The 25,195-nt window shown below is 50.7% G+C and overlaps 1 protein-coding gene across 1 annotated transcript in view; it reads right to left on the bottom strand.

Annotated features, from left to right (window-relative positions):
* The window catches only part of ACTR3 (actin related protein 3), an 82,049-nt gene that overhangs the window by 18,054 nt on the left and 38,800 nt on the right, over nucleotides 1-25,195 (bottom strand). Inside the window, exons 6-10 of the mRNA XM_038747468.1 lie at nucleotides 21,028-21,135; nucleotides 20,776-20,919; nucleotides 15,994-16,167; nucleotides 2,154-2,246; nucleotides 1,849-1,974 (exon numbers count right to left, since the gene is read on the bottom strand). Coding sequence (XP_038603396.1) covers nucleotides 1,849-1,974; nucleotides 2,154-2,246; nucleotides 15,994-16,167; nucleotides 20,776-20,919; nucleotides 21,028-21,135 — 645 coding nt within the window. The remainder of the gene's footprint in view (nucleotides 1-1,848; nucleotides 1,975-2,153; nucleotides 2,247-15,993; nucleotides 16,168-20,775; nucleotides 20,920-21,027; nucleotides 21,136-25,195) is intronic.

The raw sequence follows: 25,195 nt of genomic DNA, 5'->3' as shown, positions 1-25,195 counted from the left end.
CCCCTTCTAGACTGTGAGCCCACTGTTGGGTAGGGACTGTCTATATGTTGCCAACTTGGACTTCCCAAGTGATTAGTACAGTGCTCTGCCCACAGTAAGCGCTCAATAAATACAACTGAATGAATGAATGAATGAATCTGCCTCCCCTCTTCTAGACTGTGAGCCCACTGTTGGGCAGGGACCGTCTCTATATGTTGCCAACTTGGACTTCCCAAGCGCTCAGTCCAGTGTTCTGCACACAGTAAGCGCTCAATAAATACGATTGAACGAATGAACGGTCCCTCTTTATTGCCGAACTGTCCGTTCCAGGCGCTTAGTCCAGTGCTGGGCACAGTAAGCGCTCAATAAGTACGACTGAACGAATGAACGGTCCCTCTTTATTGCTGAACTGTCCGTTCCAAGCGCTTAGTCCAGTGCTGGGCACAGTAAGTGCTCAATAAATACGATTGAATGAATAAATGGTCCCTCTTTATTGCTGAACTGTCCGTTCCAAGCGCTTAGTCCAGTGCTGGGCACAGTAAGCGCTCAATAAATACGACTGAACGAATGAACGGTCCCTCTTTACTGCCGAACTGTCCGTTCCAAGCGCTTAGTCCAGTGCTGGACACAGTAAGCGCTCAATAAATATGACTGAACGAACGAATGGTCCCTCTTTATTGCAGAACTCTCCGTTCCAAGCGCTTAGTCCAGTGCTGGGCACAGTAAGCGCTCAATAAATACAATTGAACGAATGAATGGTCCCTCTTTATTGCCGAACTGTCCGTTCCAAGCGCTTAGTCCAGTGCTGGGCACAGTAAGCGCTGAATAAATACGACTGAACGAATGAACGGTCCCTCTTTATTGCCCAACTGTCCGTTCCAGGTGCTTAGTCCAGTGCTGGGCACAGTAAGCGCTCAATAAATACGACTGAATGAATGAACGGTCCCTCTTTATTGCCGAACTCTCCGTTCCAAGCGCTTAGTCCAGTGCTGGACACAGTAAGCGCTCCATAAATACGATTGAACGAATGAACGGTCCCTCTTTATTGCCGAACTGTCCGTTCCAGGCGCTTAGTCCAGTGCTGGGCACGGTAAGCGCTCAATAAATACGATTGAACGAATGAACGGTCCCTCTTTATTGCCGAACTGTCCGTTCCAAGCGCTTAGTCCAGTGCTGGGCACAGTAAGCGCTCAATAAATATGACTGAACGAATGAACGGTCCCTCTTTATTGCCGAACTGTCCGTTCCAGGCGCTTAGTCCAGTGCTGGGCACAGTAAGTGCTCAATAAATACGACTGAACGAATGAATGGTCCCTCTATTGCTGAACTGTCCGTTCCAAGCGCTTAGTCCAGTGCTGGGCACAGTAAGCGCTCAATAAATACGATTGAATGAATGAATGGTCCCTCTTTATTGCCGAACTGTCCATTACAAGCACTTAGTCCAGTGCTGGGCACAGTAAGCGCTCAATAAATACGACTGAACGAATGAACGGTCCCTCTTTATTGCCGAACTGTCCATTCCAAGCGCTTAGTCCAGTGCTGGGCACAGTAAGCGCTCAATAAATACGATTGAACGAATGAACGGTCCCTCTTTATTGCCGAACTGTCCGTTCCAAGCGCTTAGTCCAGTGCTGGGCACGGTAAGCGCTCAATAAATACGACTGAACGAATGAACGGTCCCTCTTTATTGCCGAACTGTCCGTTCCAAGCACTTAGTCCAGTGCTGGGCACAGTAAGCGCTCAATAAATACGATTGAATGAATGAACGGTCCCTCTTTATTGCCGAACTGTCCGTTCCAAGCGCTTAGTCCAGTGCCGGGCCCAGTAAGCGCTCAATAAATACGAGCCAAGCCCCCCGGCCCCGGGTACCTTGAGGCGGCCCCCGCTCAGCTCCTCGCTCAGCTTGAGGCGGGCGTCCACGGTGCGCTTCAAGTCACGCTGGAGGCGGCGCCCAAAGTCCCGGAACATAGTGGACCCCCCCGACAGGACGATGTTCTGGGGATGGACACGGGGAGACTGTGAGCCCGCTGTTGGGGAGGGACCGTCTCTATATGTTGCCAACTTGGACTTCCCAAGCGCTTAGTCCAGTGCTCTGCACACAGTAAGCGCTCAGTAAATACGATCGATGATGATGATGAGGATGACCGGGCGCGGCGGGCACGGCGGGCACCCACCTTGTAGAGCGGCCGCCGCACGTCGATGGGGCAGTTCTGGATGACCTCGTCCACCACCTCCGAGATGGGCTGCGTGAAATCCGGGTTCGCAAACTGGGCGGGGGGGGAAGGACGAAAAGACAAAACAAAACAAAAAAAAGAGGCGGGTCAATCAATCAATCAATCAATCGTATTTATTGAGCGCTTACTATGTGCAGAGCACTGTACTAAGCGCTTGGGAAGTACAAATTGGCAACACATAGAGACAGTCCCTACCCAACAGTGGGCTCACAGTCTAAAAGGGGGAGACAGAGAACAGAACCAATCAATCAATCAATCGTATTTATTGAGCGCTTACTGTGTGCAGAGCACTGGACTAAGCGCTTGGGAAGTCCAAGTACGCCACAGCACCTGTATATATGTATATATGGTTGTACATATTTATTACTCTATTTATTTATTTATTTATTTATTTCACTTGCACATTTCTATCCTATTTATTTTATTTTGTTGGTATGTTTGGTTCTGTTCTCTGTGTCCCCCTTCTAGACTGTGAGCCCACTTTTGGGTAGGGACTGTCTCTATGTGTTGCCAATTTGTACTTCCCAAGCGCTTAGTACAGTGCTCTGCACATAGTAAGCACTCAATAAATACGATTGATTGATATAGAGACAGTCCCTACCCAACAGTGGGTCAGGGACCATCCTCACTGGAAAGAGCCCGGGCTTGGGAGTCTGAGGTCTTGGGTTCTAATCAATCAATCAATCAATCGTATGTATTGAGCGCTTACTGTGTGCAGAGCACTGGACTAAGCGCTTGGGAAGTACAAGTCGGCAACACATAGAGACGGTCCCTACCCAACAGCGGGCTCACAGTCTAGAAGGGGGAGACAGAGAACAAAACCAAACGTACTAACAAAATAAAATAAATAGAATAGATATGTACAAGATAAATAGATAAATAAATAAATGAATAAATAAATAAATAAATAAATCATCAATCGATCGCATTTATTGAGCGCTTACTATGTGCAGAGCACTGTACTAAGCGCTTGGGAAGTACAAATTGGCAACACATAGAGACAGTCCCTACCCAACAGTGGGCTCACAGTCTAGAAGGGGGAGACAGAGAACAAAACCAAACGTACTAACAAAATAAAATAAATAGAATAGATATGTACAAGATAAATAGATAACTAAATAAATGAATAAATAAATAAATAAATCGTCAATCGATCGCATTTATTGAGCGCTTACTATGTGCAGAGCACCGTACTAAGCGCTTGGGAAGTACAAATTGGCAACATCTAGAGACGGTCCCTACCCAACAGTGGGCTCACAGTCTAGAAGGGGGAGACGGAGAACAAAACAAACATACTAACAAAATAAAATAAATAGAATAGATATGTACAAGTAAAATAAATAAATAAATAAATGGAGTAATAAATCTGTACAAACATAGATACATCTATACAGGTGCTGTGGGGAAGGGAAGGAGGTGAGATCGGGGGGATGGAGAGGGGGACGAGGGGGAGAGGAAGGAAGGGGCTCAGTCTGGGAAGGCCTCCTGGCTCCGCCGCTTGTCTGCTGTGTGACCTTGGGCATGTCACCTGACTTTTCTGTGCCACAGTTGCCTCATCTGTAAAATGGGGATGGGGACTGTGAGCCCCACGTGGGACAACCTGATCACCTTGAATCTCCTCCGGCAATCAGAACAGTGCTTGGCACATAGTAAACACTTCTACACTGGGAACCCGCTGTTGGGTAGGGACCATCTCTATATGTTGCGAACTTGTACTTCCCAAGCGCTTAGTCCAGTGCTCTGCACACAGTAAGTGCTCAATCATCATCATCATCATCATCATCAATCGTATTTATTGAGCGCTTACTGTGTGCAGATCACTGGACTAAGTGCTTGGAAAGTCCAAGTTGGCAACATATAGGGACAGTCCCTACCCAACAGTGGGCTCACGGTCTAGAAAGGGGGAGACAGAGAATAAAACCAAACATACTAACAAAATAAAATAAATAGAATAGATATGTACAAGATAAATAAATAGAGTAATAAATCTGTACAAACATATATCCATATATACAGGGGCTGTGGGGAAGGGAAGGAGGTAAGATGGGGGAGATGAAGAGGGGGACGAGGGGGAGAGGAAGGAAGGGGCTCAGTCTGGGAAGGCCTCCTGGCTCCGCCGCTTGTCTGCTGCGTGACCTTGGGCATGTCGCCTGACCTTTCTGTGCCACAGTTGCCTCATCTGTAAAATGGGGATGGGGACTGTGAGCCCCACATGGGACAACCCGATCACCTTGAATCTCCCCCGGCAATCAGAACAGTGCTTGGCACATAGTAAGCGCTTCTAGCCTGGGAGCCCGCTGTTGGGTAGGGACCGTCTCTAGATGTTGCCAACTTGGACTTCCCAAGCGCTTAGTCCAGTGCTCTGCACACAGTAAGCGCTCAATAAATACGACTGAATGAATGCTTGGCACATAGTAAGTAATTAGTAAATACCGTCATTATTAGTAGTAGTAGCAGTAAGCGCTTAACAAATACGATTGAATAAATGAATGCCGGTCTACTTGTCATGCTGTCTGTCTCCCTGCTTCTAATAATAATAATGGCATTTATTAAGCGCTTACTATGTGCAAAGCACTGTTCTAAGCGCTGCGGAATATAAATGAATGCCGGTCTACTTGTTTTGATATGCTGTCTGTCTCCCCGCTTCTAATAATAATAATGGCATTTATTAAGCGCTTACTATGTGCAAAGCACTGTTCTAAGCGCTGGGGAGGTTACAAGGTGATCAGGTTGTCCCACGGGGGGCTCACGGTCATCAGTCTTCTAGACTGTGAGCCCATTGTTGGGTAGGGACCGTCTCTATGTGTTGCCAACTTGGACTTCCCAAGCGCTTAGTCCAGTGCTCTGCACACAGTAAGCGCTCAATAAATACGACTGAATGAATGCTTGGCACATAGTAAGTGCTTAACGAATACCATCATTATTATTAGTAGTAGTAGTAAGTGCTTAACAAATACAACTGAATAAATGAATGCCGGTCTACTTGTTTTGTTACGCTGTCTGTCTCCCCGCTTCTAATAATAATAATGATGGCATTTATTAAGCGCTTACTATGTGCCAAGCACTGTTCTAAGCGCTGGGGAGGTTACAAGGTGATCAGGTTGTCCCACGGGGGGCTCACGGTCGTCAGTCTTCTAGACTGTGAGCCCACTGTTGGGTAGGGACCGTCTCTATACGTTGCCAACTTGGACTTCCCAAGCGCTTAGTACAGTGCTCTGCACACAGTAAGCGCTCAATAAATACAACTGAATGAATGCTTGGCACATAGTAAGTGCTTAACGAATACCATCATTATTATTAGTAGTAGTAGTAAGCGCTTAACAAATACGACTGAATAAATGAATGCCGGTCTACTTGTTTTATTATGCTGTCTGTCTCCCCGCTTCTAATAATAATAATGATGGCATTTATTAAGCGCTTACTATGTGCCAAGCACTGTTCTAAGCGCTGGGGAGGTTACAAGGTGATCAGGTTGTCCCACATGGGGCTCACAGTCTTAATCCCCACTTTACAGATGAGGTAACTGAGGCCCAGAGAAGTGAAGCGACTTGCCCAAAGTCCCACAGCTGACAATTGGCGGGGCCGAGATTTGAACCCATGACCTCTGACTCCAAAGCCCGGGTTCTTTCCACTGAGCCACGCTACTATGTGCCAAGCACTGTTCTAAGCGCTGGGGAGGTTACAAGGTGATCAGGTTGTCCCACGTGGGGCTCACAGTCTTAATCCCCACTTTACAGATGAGGTAACTGAGGCCCAGAGAAGTGAAGCGACTTGCCCAAAGTCCCACAGCTGACAATTGGCGGGGCCGAGATTTGAACCCATGACCTCTGACTCCAAAGCCCGGGCTCTTTCCACTGAGCCACACTGCTTCTAGACTGTGAGCCCGTTGTTGCGTAGGGACCATCCCTATCTGTTCCCGAACTGTACTTTCCAAGCGCTTAGTACAGTGAAGCGCTCAACAAATGCGACGGAGTGAATGAACGAAAGAAGGTCCTGGGTTCTAATTCCGGCTCCCCCACTTGCCTGCTGGGCGACCTTGGACAAGTCACGTGACTCCTCTGGGCCTCGGTTCCCTCACCTGGAAAATGGGGATGAAGACTGAGCACCACGGAAAAGAAGCCACGGGGCTTCGGCGGGGAAAGCCCGGGCTTGGGAGCTGGAGGTCTTGGGTTCTAATCCCGGCTGGATGGCTTTGGGCAAGTCACTTCACTTCTTTGGGCCTCAGTTCCCTCATCTGGAACATGGGGATGAAGACTGAGTACCACGGAAAAGAAGCCACGGAGCTTCGGCGGGGAAAGCCCGGGCTTGGGAGCCAGAGGTCTTGGGTTCTAATCCCGGCTGGATGGCTTTGGGCAAGTCACTTCACTTCTTTGGGCCTCAGTTCCCTCATCTGGAAAATGGGGATGAAGACTGAGCACCACGGAAAAGAAGCCACGGGGCTTCGGCGGGGAAAGCCCGGGCTTGGGAGTCAGAGGTCTTGGGTTCTAATCCCGGCTGGATGGCTTTGGGCAAGTCACTTCACTTCTTTGGGCCTCAGTTCCCTCATCTGGAACATGGGGATGAAGACTGAGTACCACGGAAAAGAAGCCACGGGGCTTCAGTGGGGAAAGCCCGGGCTTGGGAGCCAGAGGTCTTGGGTTCTAATCCCAGCTGGATGGCTTTGGGCAAGTCACTTCACTTCTTTGGGCCTCAGTTCCCTCATCTGGAACATGGGGATGAAGACTGTGAGCCCCACGGAAAAGAAGCCACGGGGCTTCAGCGGGGAAAGCCCGGGCTTGGGAGCCGGAGGTCTTGGGTTCTAATCCCGGCTGGATGGCTTTGGGCAAGTCACTTCACTTCTTTGGGCCTCAGTTCCCTCATCTGGAAAATGGGGATGAAGACTGAGTACCACGGAAAAGAAGCCACGGGGCTTCGGCGGGGAAAGCCCGGGCTTGGGAGTCAGAGGTCTTGGGTTCTAATCCCGGCTGGATGGCTTTGGGCAAGTCACTTTACTTCTTTGGGCCTCAGTTCCCTCATCTGGAACATGGGGATGAAGACTGAGCCCCACGGAAAAGAAGCCATGGGGCTTCAGCGGGGAAAGCCCGGGCTTGGGAGTCAGAGGTCTTGGGTTCTAATCCCGGCTGGATGGCTTTGGGCAAGTCACTTCACTTCTTTGGGCCTCAGTGACCTCATCTGGAAAATGGGGATGAAGGCCCCTCCTTCCTCTCCCCCTCCCCTCCTCCTCACCTCCTTCCCCTCCCCACAGCCCCTGTATATTTGTTTGTACGGATTTATTACTCTATTTATTTTATTTGTACATATTTATTCTATTTATTTTATTTTGTTAATATGTTTTGTTTTGTTCTCTGCCTCCCCCTTCTAGACTGCGAGCCCGCTGTTGGGTAGGGACCGTCCCTAGATGTTGCCGACTTGTACTTCCCAAGCGCTTAATACAGTGCTCCGCACACAGTCAGCGCTCAATAAATACGATTGATGGATTGATTGGACTTCCCAAGCGCTTAATACAGTGCTCCACACACAGTAAGCGCTCAATAAATACGACTGAATGAATGAATATTAGGGGACTGAGCGCTTGGGAAGTACAGTTCAAGTCATCTCCCCGGGGACGGGTTTGAGGCGGGGCCGGAGGGAGAGCCCGGGGGCCGAAAGGCTTGGACTTCCCAAGCGCTTAGTACAGTGCTCTGCACACAGTAAGCGCTCAATAAATACGACTGATTGATTGATTGACAGATTGATTGAAAGGCTGAGCCGTGGAAGATTCGATCTCGCCACCCCGAGCCCGGCCCCCCCGCCTCCCGCCTCCACGGACGCTTCGTGCGAGGAGCCGGCCGGGCTCGGGGTGGCGAGATCGAATCTTCCACGGCTCGGCCTGCCGGCGGCGCCCGGGCCTCGAACCCGTCCCCGGGGGATGACTTGAATTGTAGTAATAATAATAATAATGATGATGGCATTTATTAAGCGCTTACTATGTGCCAAGCACTGTTCTAAGCGCTGGGGAGGCTACAAGGTGATCAGGTTCCCAAGCGCTCAGTCCACTGCTCTGCAGACAACGAGCGCTCAGTAAATACGACTGAATTTGCCCGACCCTCTCCGGCAAACCCGACCGCGGGCCCGGATGGGAATTTTGAGGAAGCTCGAGGAGGAAGCGAAACTCCCCGCCGTCGGCCATGAGGAGCAGCTTGGCTCAGTGGGAAGAGCCCGGGCTTTGGAGTCAGAGGTCGTGGGTTCGAATCCCTGCTCCGCCACATGTCTGCTGTGTGACCCTGGGCAAGTCACTTAACTTCTCTGGGCCACATCTGTAAAATGGGGATGAAGACTGTGAGCCCCACGTGGAACAACCTGATCACCTTGTAAATTCCCCAGGGCTTAGAACGGTGCTCTGCACATAGTAAGCCCTTAATAAATGCCATTATTATTATTATTGTTATTCTCTGAACCTCAGTTCCCTCATCCGTAAAACGGGGATGAAGACCGTGAGCCCCACGTGGGACAACCTGATCACCTTGTAAATTCCCCAGCGCTTAGAACGGTGCTCTGCACATAGTAAGCGCTTAATAAATGCCATTATTATTATTATTATTATTCTCTGAGCCTCAGTTCCCTCATCCGTAAAATGGGGATGAAGACCGTGAGCCCCACGTGGGACAACCTGATCACCTTGTAAATTCCCCAGCGCTTAGAACAGTGCTCTGCACATAGTAAGCGCTTAATAAATGCCATTATTATTATTATTATTATTCTCTGAGCCTCAGTTCCCTCATCCGTAAAATGGGGATGAAGACCGTGAGCCCCACGTGGAACAACCTGATCACCTTGTAAATTCCCCAGTGCTTAGAACAGTGCTCTGCACATAGTAAGCGCTTAATAAATGCCATTATTATTATTATTATTATTCTCTGAGCCTCAGTTCCCTCATCCGTAAAATGGGGATGAAGACCGTGAGCCCCCCGTGGGACAACCTGATCACCTTGTAAATTCCCCAGCGCTTAGAACAGTGCTCTGCACATAGTAAGCGCTTAATAAATGCCATTATTATTATTATTATTATTCTCTGAGCCTCAGTTCCCTCATCCGTAAAATGGGGATGAAGACCGTGAGCCCCACGTGGGACAACCTGATCTCCTTGTAAATTCCCCAGCGCTTAGAACAGTGCTCTGCACATAGTAAGCGCTTAATAAATGCCATCATTATTATTATTATTATTCTCTGAGCCTCAGTTCCCTCACCTGTAAAATGGGGATGAAGACCGTGAGCCCCACGTGGGACAACCTGATCACCTTGTAAATTCCCCAGCGCTTAGAACAGTGCTCGGCACATAGTAAGCGCTTAATAAATGCCATTATTATTATTATTATTATTCTCTGAGCCTCAGTTCCCTCATCCGTAAAATGGGGATGAAGACCGTGAGCCCCACGTGGGACAACCTGATCTCCTTGTAAATTCCCCAGCGCTTAGAACAGTGCTCTGCACATAGTAAGTGCTTAATAAATGCCATTATTATTATTATTATTATTCTCTGAGCCTCAGTTCCCTCACCTGTAAAATGGGGATGAAGACCGTGAGCCCCATGTGGGACAACCTGATCACCTTGTAAATTCCCCAGCGCTTAGAACAGTGCTCGGCACATAGTAAGTGCTTAATAAATGCCATTATTATTATTATTATTATTCTCTGAGCCTCAGTTCCCTCTTCTGTAAAATGGGGATTAAGACTGTGAGCCCCACGTGGGACAACCTGATCACCTGGTGTCCCCCTCAGTGCTCAGAACAGTGCTTTCCACATAGTAAGTGCTTAACAAATGCCATCATTATTATTGTTATTATTCATTCATTCATTCAATTGAATTTATTGAGCGCTTACTGTATGCAGAGCACTGTACTAAGCGCTTGGGAAGTCCAAGTTGGCAACATCTAGAGACGGTCCCTACCCGACAGTGGGCTCACAGTCTAGAAGGGGGAGAAGGCTCTGGTTCACAGAAATTCTGGAAGCAGTGAGGCCGAGGGGGAAGAGGCAATTAATAATAATAATATTAATGGCATTTATTAAGCGCTTACTATGTGCAAAGCACTGTTCTGAGCACTGGGGAGGTTACAAGGTAATCAGGTTGTTCCACGGGGGGCTCACAGTCTTCATCCCCATATTACAGATGAGGGAACTGAGGCTCAGAGAAGTGAGCCCTTCTAGCCTGTGAGCCCACTGTTGGGTCGGGACCGTCTCTATATGTTGCCAACTTGGACTTCCCAAGCGCTTAGTACAGTGCTCTCCACACAGTAAGCGCTCAATAAATACGACTGAATGAATTGAATGAATGAATGAAGTGACTTGCCCCAAGTCACCCAGCTGACAAGTGGCGGAGCCGGGATTTGAACCCATGACCCCTGACTCCAAAGCCCGGGCTCTTCCCACTGAGCCACGCTGCTCCCGGGTCAGGACTGGGAGTCAGAAAGGACTTGGGTTTATGGCCTAGAGGATAATTGTCTCTAGATGTTGCCAATTTGTACTTCCCAAGCGCTTAGTACAGTGCTCTGCACATAGTAAGCGCTCAATAAATACGATTGATGATGATGATGATGATAATAGTAATAATAATAATGATGGCATTTGTTAAGCGCTTACTATGTGCCAAGCACCGCTCTAAGCACTGGGGAGGATACAAGGTGATCAGGTTGTCCCACAGGGGGCGGCTCACAGTCTTCATCCCCATTTTACAGATGAGGTCACTGAGGCACGGAGAAGTGAAGTGACCCGCCCGAAGTCACACAGCTGACAATTGGCGGAGGTGGGATTTGAACCCGTGACCTCCGACTCCAAAGCCCGGGCTCTTTCCACTGAGCCACGCTGCTGCTCTTCACTTCACTTCTCTGGGCCTCAGTTCCCTCATCTGGAAAGTGGGGATGAAGACCGTGAGCCCCACGGGGGACAACCTGATCACCTTGTATCCCGCCCAGCGCTTAGAACAGTGCTTGGCACATAGTAAGCGCTTAACAAATACCATCATTACTATTATAAAATGGGGATCAAGACTGTGAGCCCCCCCCCCATGCAGAGCCCGGGCTTTGGAGTCAGAGGGCATGGGTTCGAATCCCAGCTCCGCCACATGTCTGCTGTGTGACCTTGGGCAACTCACTTCACTTCTCTGAGCCTCAGTGACCTCATCTGTAAAATGGGGATGAAGACCATGAGCCCCCCCGTGGGACAACCTGATCACCTTGTATCTCCCCCAGCGCTTAGAACAGTGCTTGGCACATAGTAAGCGCTTAACAAATACCATCATTACTATTATAAAATGGGGATCAAGATTGTGAGCCCCCCCACCCCCCGCATGCAGAGCCCGGCCTTTGGAGTCAGAGGGCATGGGTTCGAATCCCGGCTCCGCCTCTTGTCAGCTGTGTGACTTTGGGTAAGTCACTTCACTTCTCTGGGCCTCAGTTCCCTCATCTGTAAAATGGGGATGAAGACTGTGAGCCCCCCGTGGGACAACCTGATCACCTTGTATCCCCCCCAGTGCTTAGAACAGGGCTTTGCACATAGTAAGCACTTAACAAATGCCATTATCACAACCTGATCGCCCTGTAACCTCCCCAGCGCTTAGTACAGTGCTTCGTACATAGTAAGCGCTTAACAAATAAAAACGAGAAGCAAATGAGAAGCAGCATGGCTCAGTAGGAAAGAGCACGGGCTTTGGAGTCAGAGGTCATGGGTTCAAATCCCGGCTCTGCCAATTGTCAGCTGTGTGACTTTGGGCAAGTCACTTCACTTCTCTGGGCCTCAGTTCCCTCAACTGTAAAATGAGGATTAAAACTGTGAGCCCCCCGTGGGACAGCCTGATCACCTTGTAACCTCCCCAGCGCTTAGAACAGTGCTTTGCACATAGTAAGCGCTCAATAAATGCCATTTAAAAAAAAAAACAACAAAAAAACAAATGCCATCTTTACTATTACTATTATTACCCCCATTTTCCAGATGAGGTAACCGAGGTGCAGGGAAGTGACTTTCACTCATTCATTCATTCAATCGTATTTATTGAGCGCTTACTGCGTGCAGAGCACTGGACTAAGCGCTTGGGAAGTACAAGTTGGCATCGTCCCAGGTCACACAGCAGACAAATGGCGGAGGCGGGATTAGAACCCATGACCTCTGAGTCCCAAGCCCGGGCTCTTTCCCCTGAGCCACGCCGCTTCTCAAGGGGCCAGGGAATCCGGGGGACCTTTGTTCTAATCCCGCCTCCGCCACTTCTCCGCTGTGTGACCTTGGGTAAGTCACTTCACTTCTCTGGGCCTCAGTTCCCTCATCTGTAAAATGGGGATGAAGACTGTGAGCCCCCCGTGGAACAACCCGATCACCCTGTATCCCCCCCAGCGCTTAGAACAGTGCTTGGCACATAGTAAGTGCTTCACAAATAATAATAATAATAATAATGGTGGTATTTGTTAAGCGCTTACTATGTGCCAAGCACTGTTCTAAGCGCTGGGGAGGCTACAGGGTGATCGGGTTGTCCCACGGGGGGCTCACAGTCTTCATCCCCATTTTCCAGATGAGGGAACTGAGGCCCAGAGAAGTGAAGTGACTTGCCCAAAGTGACAAATACTATTAGTATTATTGAGTACCTAAAAAAAAAAATGGTGGGGAGAGAGCGGTGGTGTGTCTGCTGTGCGACCTTGGGCAAATCACTTCACTTCTCTGGGCCTCAGTGACCTCACCTGGAAAATGGGGATGAAGACTGTGAGCCCCCCGGGGGACAACCTGATCAATCAACCATATTTATTGAGCGCCTACTGTGTGCAAAGCACTGGACTAAGCGCTTGGGAAGTCCAAGTTGGCAACATATAGAGACGGTCCCTACCCAACGGTGGGCTCACAGTCTATTTCCCCTGGCGTTTACCACAGCGCTTGGCACTTTAGCAAGCACTTAGTACAGTGCTCTGCACACAGTAAGCGCTCAATAAATACGACTGATTGGCATCTAGTAAGCGCTTAACCAATCCCACTGTTATCATCACTGTTCGTTCATTCAATCGTCTTTATTAAGCGCTTACCGTGTGCAGACCACTGTACTAAGCGCTTGGAAAGTCCAATTCCGCAGCAGCAGATACAGTCCCTACCCGACAACAGGCTCACAGTCTAGAAGAGGGCGCTTACTGCGTGCAGAGCACTATATTGAGCGCTTGGAAAGTCCAATTCTGTAGCAGATACAGTCCCTACCCAACAACAGGCTCACGGTCTAGAAGGGGGCGCTTACTGTGTGCAGAGCGCTATACTGAGCGCTTGAAAAGTCCCAATTCTGCAGCAGATACAGTCCCTACCCAACAACAGGCTCACGGTCTAGAAAAGGGCGCTTACTGCGTGCAGAGCACTATACTGAGCGCTTGGTAAGTACCAATTCTGCCGCAGATACAGTCCCTACCCAACAACAGGCTCATGGTCTACAAGAGGGCGCTTACTGTGTGAGAAGCGCTATATTGAGCGCTTGGAAAGTCCAATTCTGCAGCAGATACAGTCCCTACCCAACAAAAGGCTCACAGTCTAGGAGAGGGCGCTTACTGCGTGCAGAGCACTATACTGAGCGCTTGGAAAGTCCAATTCTGCAGCAGATACAGTCCCTGCCCAACAACAGGCTCACGGTCTAGAAGGGGGGGCTTATAGTGTGCAGAGCACTATACTGAGCGCTTGGAAAGTACCAATTCCACAGCAGATAAAGTCCCTACCCAACAACAGGCTCACGGTGTAGGAGGGGGTGCTTACTGTGTGCAGAGCGCTATGCTGAGCGCTTGGAAAGTCCAATTCCGCAGCAGATACAGTCCCTACCCAACAACAGGCCCATGGTCTAGAAGGGGGCGCTTACTGCGTGCAGAGCACTATACTGAGCGTTTGGAAAGTCCAACTCCGCAGCAGATACAGTCCCTGCCCAACAACAGGCTCACGGCCTAGAAGAGGGCGCTTACTGTGTGAGGAGCACTATACTGAGCGCTTGGAAAGTCCCAATTCCGCAGCAGATACAGTCCCTACCCAACAACAGGCTCACGGTCTAGAAGGGGGCGCTTACTGTGTTCAGAGCACTATACTGAGCGCTTGGAAAGTCCAATTCCGCAGCAGATACAGTCCCTATCCAACAACAGGCTCACAGTCTAGAAGGGGGCACTTACTGTGCGCAGAGCGCTATACTGAGCGCTTGGAAAGTCCAATTCCGCAGCAGCAGATACAGTCCCTACCCAACAACAGGCTCACGGTCTAGAAGGGGGCACTTACTGTGTATACAGCACTATACTGAGCACTTGGAAAGTCCCCATTCCACAGCAGATACAGTTCCTACCCGACAACAGGCTCACGGTCTAGAAGAGGGCGCTTACTGTGTGCAGAGCACTATACTGAGCGCTTGGAAAGTCCCATTCCCCAGCAGATACAGTCCCTACCTGACAACTGGCTCACAGTCTAGGAGGGGACGCTTACTGTGTGCAGAGCGCTATACTGAGCGCTTGGAAAGCCCCATTCCGCAGCAGATACAGTCCCTGCCCGACAACAGGCTCACGGTCTAGAAGGGGGTGCTTACTGCGTGCAGCGCACTATACTGAGCGCTTGGAAAGTACCAATTCTGCAGCAGATACAGTCCCTACCCGACAACAGGCTCACGGTCTAGAAGGGGGGGGCTTACTGTGTGTAGAGCACTATACTGAGCGCTTGGAAAGTCCAATTCCGCAGCAGATACAGTCTCTGCCCGACAACAGGCTCACGGTCTAGAAGGGGGTGCTTACTGCGTGCAGAGCACTATACTGAGCGCTTGGAAAGTCCAATTCTGCGGCAGATACAGTCCCTACCCGACAACAGGCTCACAGTCTAGAAAGGGGTGCTAACTGTGTGCAGAGCGCTATACTGAGCGCTTGGAAAGTACCAATTCCGCAGCAGATACAGTCCCTACCCAAAAACAGGCTCACGGTCTAGAAGGGGGCACTTACTGTGTGCAGAGCGCTATACTGAGCACTTGGAAAGTCCAATTCCACAGCAGATGCAGTCCCTGCTCAACAACAGGCTCACGGCCTAGAAGCGGGTGCTTACTGTGTGGAGAGTGCTATACTGAGCGCTTGGAAAGTCCAATTCTGCAGCAGATACAGTCCCTACCTGACAACAGGCTCACGGTCTAGAAGGGGGCGCTTACTGTGTGCAGAGCACTATACTGAGCGCTTGGAAAGTCCAATTCCGCAGCAGACACAGTCCTTACCTGACAACAGGATCACGGTCTAGAAGGGGGCGCTTACGTGTGGAGAGCGCTATACTGAGCGCTTGGAAAGTCCCAATTCCACAGCAGATACAGTCCCTAACCAACAACAGACTCACGGTCTAGAAGGGGGCGCTTACTGTGTACACAGCACTATACTGAGCGCTTGGAAAGCCCCATTCCGCAGCAGATACAGTCCTTACCCAACAACAGGCTCACAGTCTAGAAGGGGGTGCTTACCGTGTGCAGAGCACTATACTGAGCGCTTGGAAAGTCCAATTCCACAGCAGATACAGTCCCTACCCGACAACAGGCTCACGGTCTAGAAGGGGGCGCTTACTGCGTGCAGCGCACTATACTGAGCGCTTGGAAAGTCCAATTCCGCAGCAGAAACAGCCCCTGCCCGACAACAGGCTCGCGGCCTAGAAGGGGGCGCTTACAGTGTTCAGAGCGCTATACTGAGCGCTTGGAAAGTCAACAGAGACGGTGGCCAGCCGACACCGGGCTCCCGATCTCAGCTATGGAGGGGGCGGCGGGCGGGCGGGTGGCGGGCGGGCGGTGCCCACTGACCTCGGGGTGGAAGAAGATCTCGGGTCCGAGGAAGCGCTCGTAGCCGACGTCGATGGAGAAGTCCTTCTTGGAGATGGCGTTGACGCCCGTGTACTGCTTCATCCACTTGGAGCCGTCCGTGTCGTACTTGTTGAACTCCTTCACCAGGTCTGGGCAAACGTAGCTGAAACGCTCCTGCCGCGGCCCCAGAAAGACAAGATGGCAAATCCGATCCGCGCCCCGCCGTGACGGGGGGCCGACCTGGACTTCCCAAGCGCTTAGCCCAGTGCTCTGCACACAGTGAGCGCTCAATAAATACGATTGAACTGAATTGAATCTCACCGGGCCTCCTTCTCGCCCGTCCCACCGTCGACCCCCGGCCCACGTCCTCCCCGTGGCCTGGAAGCAAGCGCTTAGTACAGTGCTCTGCACATAGTAAGCGCTCAATAAATACGATTGATGATGGAATGCCCTCCTTCTGCCCATCCGCCAAGCTCACTCTCTTCCTCCCTTCAAAGCCCTACTGAGAGCTCACCTCCTCCAGGAGGCCTTCCCACACTCAGCCCCCTCTTTCCTCTCCTCCTCCCCATCGCCCCCGCCTTACCTCCTTCCCCTCCCCACAGCCCCAGTATATATGTATATCTGTTTGTACATACTTATTACACTATTTATTTTATTTGTACATGCTTATTCTATTTATTTGATTTTGTTAATATGTTTCGTTTTGTTGTCTGTCTCCCTCTTCAAGACTGTGAGCCCGCCGTTGGGTCGGGTCCGTCTCTATATGTCACCAACTTGTACTTCCCAAGCGCTTAGTCCAGTGCTCTGCACACAGTAAGCGCTCAATCAATACGACTGAATGAATTACTCTATTTTATTTGTACATATTTATTCTATTTATTTTATTTTGTTAATATGTTTGGTTTTGTTGTCTGTCTCCCCCCTCTAGACTGTGAGCCCACTGCTGGGTAGGGACTGTCTCTATGTGTTGCCAACTTGTACTTCCCAAGCGCTTAGTCCAGTGCTCTGCACACAGTAAGTACTCAATCAATACGACTGAATGAATGAATGACAACCTGATCACCTTGTAACCTCCCCAGTGCTTAGAACTGTGCTTTGCACATAGTAAGCGCTTAATAGATGCCATTATTATTATTATTATTATTATTATTATTCTAGACTGTGAGCCCACTGTTGGGTAGGGATCGGCTCTATATGTTGCCAACTTGTACTTCCCAAGCACTCAGTCCAGTGCTCTGCACACAGTAAGCACTCAATGAATACGACTGAATGAATTAATTACTCTACTTATTTTATTTGTACATTTTTATTCTATTTATTCTGTTAATATGTTTTGTTTTGTTCTCTGTCTCCCCCTTCTAGACTGTGAGCCCACTGTTGGGTAGGGACCGACTCTATATGTTGCCGACCTGGACTTCCAAAGTGCTTAGTACAGTGCTCTGCACACAGTAAGCGCTCAATAAATACAATTCAATGAATGAATGAATGACAAGCTGATCACCTTGTAACATCCCTAGTGCTTAGAACAGTGCTTTGCACATAGTAAGCGCTTAATAAATGCCATTATTATTATTATTATTATAATTCTAGACTGTGAGCCCGTTGTTGGGTAGGGACCGTCTCTAGATGTTGCCAACTTGGACTTCCCAAGCGCTTAGTACAGTGCTCTGCACACAGTAAGCGCTCAATAAATACGATTGAATGAGTTACTCTATTTTATTTGTATGTATTTATTCTACTTATTTTTATTTTATTTTGTTAACATGTTTTGTTTTGTCGTCTATCTCCCCCTTCTAGACTGTGAGCCCACTGTTGGGTCTCTGTATGTTGCCAACTTGGACTTCCCAAGCGCTTAGTCCAGTGCTCTGCACACAGTAAGTGCTCAATAAATACGATTGAATGAATGAATGGTACAGAATTATTACTCTATTTTACTCGTACACATTTACTCTAGTTTGTTAATGATGTGCATATAGCTTTAATGCTATTTATTCTGATCGTTATTGACACCTGTCTGCATGTTTTGTTTTGTCATCCATCTCCCCCTTCTAGACTGTGAGCCCGTTGTCGGGTAGGGACCGTCTCTATCTGTCGCCAACTTGTACTTCCCTAGAGTCAGAGGTCAGGGGTTCGAATCCTGCCTCAGCCCCGTGTCTGCTATGTGACCTTGGGCAAGTCACTTCACTTCTCTGAGCCTCAGTTCCCTCATCTGTAAAATGGGGATTACAACTATGAGCCCCACCTGATCACCTTTTATCCCCCTCAGCACTTCAAACAGTGCTTTGCACATAGTAAGCGCTTAACAAATGCCATCATTATTATTCCCAGGCGCTTAGTCCAGTGCTCCGCACATAGTAAGCGCTTAACAAATGCCATCATTATTATTCCCAGGCGCTTAGTCCAGTGCTCCGCACACAGTAAGCGCTCAATAAATACAACTGAATCATCATCATCAATCGTATTTATTGAGCGCTTACTGTGTGCAGAGCACTGGACTAAGCGCTTTGGAAGTCCAAGTTGGCAACATATAGAGACGGTCCCTACCCAACAACAGGCTCACAGTCTAGATAAGCCACAGAGAAGCAGCATGGCTCAGTGGAAAGAGCCTGGGCTTTGGAGTCAGAGGTCATGGGTTCAAATCCCGGCTCCGCCAATTGTCAGCTGTGTAACCTTGGGCAAGTCACTTCACTTCTCTGAGCCTCAGTTCCCTCATCTGTAAAATGGGGATGAAGACTGTGAGCCCCATGAGGGACAACCTGATCACCTTGTAACCTCCCCAGTGCTTAGAACAGTGCTTTGCACATAGTAAGCGCTTAATAAATGCCATTATTATTATTATTATCATTAGATACAAGGGCATCAGGTTGTCCCATGAGAAACTCAACAGCCTTCACCCCCATTTTACAGCTGAATCAATGAATCAGTCGTATTTATTGAGCGCTTACTGTGTGCAGAGCACTGTACTAAGCGCTTGGGAAGTCCAAGTTGGCAACATATAGAGACGGTCCCTACCCAACAGTGGGCTCACAGTCTAGAAGGGGGAGACGGACAACAAAACAAAACATATTAACGAAATAAAATAAATTGAGTAGTAAATATGTACAAGATGGGGATGAAGACTGAGCGCCCAAGTGGGACAGGGACTGTGTCCGACCTTTCATTCATTCATTCAATCGTATTTATTGAGTGCTTACTGTGTGCAGAGCACTGGACTAAGCGCTTGGGAAGTACAATCAATCAATCGTATTTATTGAGCGCTTACTGTGTGCAGAGCACTGTACTAAGCGCTTGGGAAGTACAAGCCGGCAACATCATCATCATCATTATCAATCGTATTTATTGAGCGCTTATTGTGTGCAGAGCACTGTACTAAGCGCTTGGGAAGTACAAGTTGGCAACATCTAGAGACAGTCCCTACCCAACAGTGGGCTCGCAGTCTAGAAGGGGGAGACGGAGAATGAAACTAAACACATTAACAAAATAAAATAAATAGAATAGATATGTACACGTAAAATAAATGAGAAGCAGCGTGGTTCAGTGGAAAGAGCCCGGGCTTTGGAGTCAGAGGTCATGGGTTCAATTCCCTGCTCCAATTGTCAGCTGTGTGACTTTGGGCAAGTCACTTCACTTCTCTGGGCCTCAGTTCTCTCATCTGGACAATGGGGGTGAAGACTGTGAGCCCCCCGTGGGACAACCTGATCACCTTGTAACCTCCCCAGCGCTTAGAACAGCGCTTTGCACATAGTAAGCGCTTAATAAATGCCATTATTATTCTCTGGGCCTCAGTGTGACCTCATCTGGAAAATGGGGATGAAGACTGTGAGCCCCCCGTGGGACAACCTGATGACCTTGCAGCCTCCCCAGCGCTTAGAACAGCGCTTTGCACATAGCAAGCGCTTAATAAATGCCATTATTATTCTCTGGGCCTCAGTAACCTCATCTGTCAAATGGGGATGAAGACTGTGAGCCCCCGTGGGACCACCTGATGACCTTGGAACCTCCCCAGCGCTTAGAACAGCGCTTTGCACATAGCAAGCGCTTAATAAATGCCATTATTATTCTCTGGGCCTCAGTAACCTCATCTGGAAAATGGGGATGAAGACTGTGAGCCCCCCGTGGGACCACCTGATGACCTTGTAACTCCCCAGTGCTTAGAACAGCGCTTTGCACATAGCAAGCGCTTAATAAATGCCATTATTATTCTCTGGGCCTCAGTGTGACCTCATCTGGAAAATGGGGGTGAAGACTGTGAGCCCCCCGTGGGACCACCTGATGACCTTGTAACCTCCCCAGCGCTTAGAACAGCGCTTTGCACATAGCAAGCGCTTAATAAATGCCATTATTATTCTCTGGGCCTCGGTAACCTCATCTGGAAAATGGGGGTGAAGACTGTGAGCCCCCCGTGGGACCACCTGATCACCTTGGAACCTCCCCAGTGCTTAGAACAGCGCTTTGCACATAGTAAGCGCTTAATAAATGCCATTATTATTCTCTGGGCCTCAGTGTGACCTCATCCGGAAAATGGGGATGAAGACTGTGAGCCCCCCGTGGGACCACCTGATGACCTTGCAACCTCCCCAGCGCTTAGACCAGTGTTTTGCACAGAGTAAGCGCTTGATAAATGCCATTGTAAAAAAATAAATGAGGCCCAGAGGGGTGACGCGACTTGCCCCAAGTCTAACAGAGCGGTGGCGGAGGCGGGATTAGAACCCACAGCCAGGCCCTTTTTGCGGCTCCCGGCCGGACCCGATTGGGCGGAGCGGGCGCGCAGCGGGGGGGCACCTTGACGGCCTTGGCGGTCTCCAGGGACTGCTCCGGGGGGATGCCCGCCTCGCGCTCTCGGAGCAGCTGCTGGATGAAGTAGGTGATGTCCCGCCCGGCGATGGGGATGTGCTTGATGCAGCTGCCGATGACGTAGCCCTCGGCCTGCGACACGTTCCGGCGTCAAGGGGCGCGGCGGGGCCCCCGGGCGTCCCCCCCCGTCCCCCCCCCCCCCCCCCGGGGGCGTCTCCCCCACGCTCGCCGCCCCCTCACCACAGGGATGACGTGGGTCACGCCGTCCCCGCTGTCGATCACCGTGCCGGTCAGCGTCCGCTCCCCGACCAGGCGCGATGTCCAGGAGGCGGCCAGGGCGAGGACGGCCTAGACGGGAGGGACCGTGAGGGACTCCCCCGGCCGGGGCGCTCAGTACAGAGCGCCCTGACGGCCGGTAGAGGCGGCGGGGGGGCCCGAGGAGTAACGGCGAGGGCTTTGGGGCGGATGCCCGCTCACCTTGGGGTTGGGGGGCATGTGTGTGTCTGTGTGTGGGAGTGATGGGGAGATTTGGGGAGCGCGACTGTTTCCACCCACTTCTCCCGCCTTCGTCCATCTTCTCCCACTCCCTTCTGCGTCCCCCCACGCCGTCCTTGGATTTGCTTCCTTCCTTCCCGGCTCCCTCCGCCCAAAGCTCTTCCATCCATTGCCATAATTTCTTTATCTCTATTCCTGCCCATCTCCTCCTCTAGACCGGAAGCTCGGTGTGGGCAGGGAATGCATCTCCCTTATTTCCCGTTCCCTTCTGTATCGCCCTCGTCCTTGGATTTGCTTCCTTCCTTCCCGGCTCCCTCCGCCCAAAGCGCTTCCATCCGTTGCCATAATTTTTTATTTCTATTCCTGCCGGTCTCCTCCTCTAGACTGGAAGCTCCGGGTGGTCAGGGAACGCATCTCTCTCGTTTCCCATTCCCTTCTGCGTCGCCCTCGTCCTTGGATTTGCTTCCTTCCTTCCCGGCTCCCTCCGCCCAAAGCGCTTCCATCCGTTGCCATAATTTCTTTATTTCTATTCCTGCCCATCTCCTCCTCTAGACCGGAAGCTCAGTGTGGGCAGGGAATGCATCTCCCTCGTTTCCCGTTCCCTTCTGCGTCGCCCTCGTCCTTGGATTTGCTTCCTTTCTTCCCGGCTCCCTCCGCCCAAAGCGCTTCCATCCGTTGCCATAATTTCTTTATTTCTATTCCTGCTCATCTCCTCCTCTAGACTGGAAGCTCGGTGGGGGCAGGGAATGCATCTCCCTCGTTTCCCGTTCCCTTCTACGTCGCCCTCGTCCTTGGATTTGCTTCCTTTCTTCCCGGCTCCCTCCGCCCAAAGCGCTTCCATCCGTTGCCATAATTTCTTTATTTCTATTCCTGCCGGTCTCCTCCTCTAGACCGGAAGCTCGGTGTGGGCAGGGAAGGCATCTCCCTCGTTTCCCGTTCCCTTCTGCGTCGCCCTTGTCCTTGGATTTGCTTCGTTTCTTCCCGGCTCCCTCCGCCCAAAGCGCTTCCATCCATTGCCATAATTCCCTTCTGCGTCCCCCCCGCCGCCGTCCTTGGATTTGCTTCCTTTCTTCCCGGCTCCCTCCACCCAAAGCGCTTCCATCCGTTGCCATAATTTCTTTATTTCTATTCCTGCCCATCTCCTCCTCTAGACCGGAAGCTCAGTGTGGGCAGGGAATGCATCTCCCTCGTTTCCCGTTCCCTTCTGCGTCGCCCTCGTCCTTGGATTTGCTTCCTTTCTTCCCGGCTCCCTCCGCCCAAAGCGCTTCCATCCGTTGCCATAATTTCTTTATTTCTATTCCTGCTCATCTCCTCCTCTAGACTGGAAGCTCGGTGGGGGCAGGGAATGCATCTCCCTCGTTTCCCGTTCCCTTCTACGTCGCCCTCGTCCTTGGATTTGCTTCCTTTCTTCCCGGCTCCCTCCGCCCAAAGCGCTTCCATCCGTTGCCATAATTTCTTTATTTCTATTCCTGCCGGTCTCCTCCTCTAGACCGGAAGCTCGGTGTGGGCAGGGAAGGCATCTCCCTCGTTTCCCGTTCCCTTCTGCGTCGCCCTTGTCCTTGGATTTGCTTCGTTTCTTCCCGGCTCCCTCCGCCCAAAGCGCTTCCATCCATTGCCATAATTCCCTTCTGCGTCCCCCCGCCGCCGTCCTTGGATTTGCTTCCTTTCTTCCCGGCTCCCTCCACCCAAAGCGCTTCCATCCGTTGCCATAATTTCTTTATTTCTATTCCTGCCCATCTCCTCCTCTAGACCGGAAGCTCAGTGTGGGCAGGGAATGCATCTCCCTCGTTTCCCGTTCCCTTCTGCGTCGCCCTCGTCCTTGGATTTGCTTCCTTTCTTCCCGGCTCCCTCCGCCCAAAGCGCTTCCATCCGTTGCCATAATTTCTTTATTTCTATTCCTGCTCATCTCCTCCTCTAGACTGGAAGCTCGGTGGGGGCAGGGAATGCATCTCCCTCGTTTCCCGTTCCCTTCTACGTCGCCCTCGTCCTTGGATTTGCTTCCTTTCTTCCCGGCTCCCTCCGCCCAAAGCGCTTCCATCCGTTGCCATAATTTCTTTATTTCTATTCCTGCCGGTCTCCTCCTCTAGACCGGAAGCTCGGTGTGGGCAGGGAAGGCATCTCCCTCGTTTCCCGTTCCCTTCTGCGTCGCCCTTGTCCTTGGATTTGCTTCGTTTCTTCCCGGCTCCCTCCGCCCAAAGCGCTTCCATCCATTGCCATAATTCCCTTCTGCGTCCCCCCACCGCCGTCCTTGGATTTGCTTCCTTTCTTCCCGGCTCCCTCCGCCCAAAGTACTTCCATCCGTTGCCATAATTTCGTTATTTCTATTCCTGCCCATCTCCCCATCTAGACCGGAAGCTCGGTGGGGGCAGGGAATGTATCTCCCTCGTTTCCCGTTCCCTTCTACATCGCCCTCATCCTTGGATTTGCTTCCTTTCCTCCCGGCTCCCTCCGCCCAAAGTACTTCCATCCGTTGCCATAATTTCTTTATTTCTATTCCTGCCCGTCTCCTCCTCTAGACCGGAAGCTCGGTGGAGGCAGGGAAGGCGTCTCCCTAGTGTCCCGCTCCCTTCCGCGTCCCCCTTCATTCTTGGATTTGCTTCTTTTCTTCCCAGCTCCCTCCGCCCAAAGCGCTTCCATCCGTTGCCATAATTTCTTTATTTCTATTCCTGCCCGTCTCCTCCTCTAGACCAGAAGCTCAATGTGGGCAGGGAAGGCGTCTCCCTCGTTTCCCGCTCCCTTCTGCGTCGCCCTTGATACTGAAATTTGCTCCCTTTTCTTCCTCCCTCCGCCCAGAGCACTTCTGTCCATTGCCATAATTTATTTATTTCTATTCCTGTCCGTCTCCTCTTCCACACCGGAAGCGTGTTGTGGGCAAGGAATGCGTCTCCTCGTGTCCCGCTCCCTCCTGCGTCCTCCCCGCACTTGGATTTGCTCCCTTTCCTTCCTCCCTCCCTCCGCCCAGAGCACTTCTGTCCATCGCCATAATTTACTTATTTCTATTCCCATCCGTCTCCTCCTCTACACCGGAAACTCGTTGTAGGCCGGGAAGACGTCTCCCTCATATCCCGCTCCCTTCTGCGTCCCACCTCGTCCTCGGGTTTGCTCCCTTTTCTTCCTCCTTTCCTCTGCCCAGAGCACTTCTGTCCACTGCCATAATTTCTTTATTTCTATTCCTGTCCGTCTCCTCCTCTAGACGGGAAGCTCGTTGTGGGCAAGGAACGTGCCCACCTCATTTCCCGGTCCCTTTTGCGTCGCCCTTGATACTGAAATATGCTCCTTTTTCTTCCTCCCTCCGCCCAAAGCGCTTCTGTCCACTGCCATAATTTCTTTATTTCTATTCCTGTCCGTCTCCTCCTCTAGACGGGAAGCTCGCTGTGGGCAAGGAACGTGTCCACCTCATTTCCCGCTCCCTCCTGCGTCGCCCTTGATACTGAAGTTTGCTCCTTTTTCTTCCTCCCTCCGCCCAGAGCGCTTCCGTCCACTGCCATAATTTCTTTATTTCTATTACTGTCTGTCTCCTCTGGACCGTCAGCTCATTGTAGACAGGGAATACGTCTCCCCTCGTCCTTGGATTTGCTCCCTTGATTCCTCCCTCCCTCCACCCAGAGCACTTCTGTCCATTCCCATAATTTATTTCTATTCCTGTCCATCTCCTCCTCTAGACAGGAAGCTCGTTGTGGGCAGGGAATGTGTCTCCCTCATGTCCCGCTCCCTTCTGCGTCCTCCTTGCCCTTGGATTTGCTCCCTTTTCTTCCTCCCTCCCTCCACCCAGAACACTTCTGTCCACTGCCGTAATTTCTTTATTTCCATTCATGTCTGTCTCCTCTAGACCATCAGCTCGCTGTGGGCAGGGACTGCATCTCCCTCATTTCCCACTCCCTTCTGCAACACCCTGGCACTTAAATTTGCTCCC

The sequence above is a fragment of the Tachyglossus aculeatus genome, chromosome 1 (genome assembly GCF_015852505.1).
Source record: "Tachyglossus aculeatus isolate mTacAcu1 chromosome 1, mTacAcu1.pri, whole genome shotgun sequence".
NCBI classification, from domain to species: Eukaryota; Metazoa; Chordata; class Mammalia; order Monotremata; family Tachyglossidae; genus Tachyglossus; species Tachyglossus aculeatus.
Note: the sequence above shows the minus strand (reverse complement) of the source record. Positions and strands in the feature narration are given on the sequence as shown.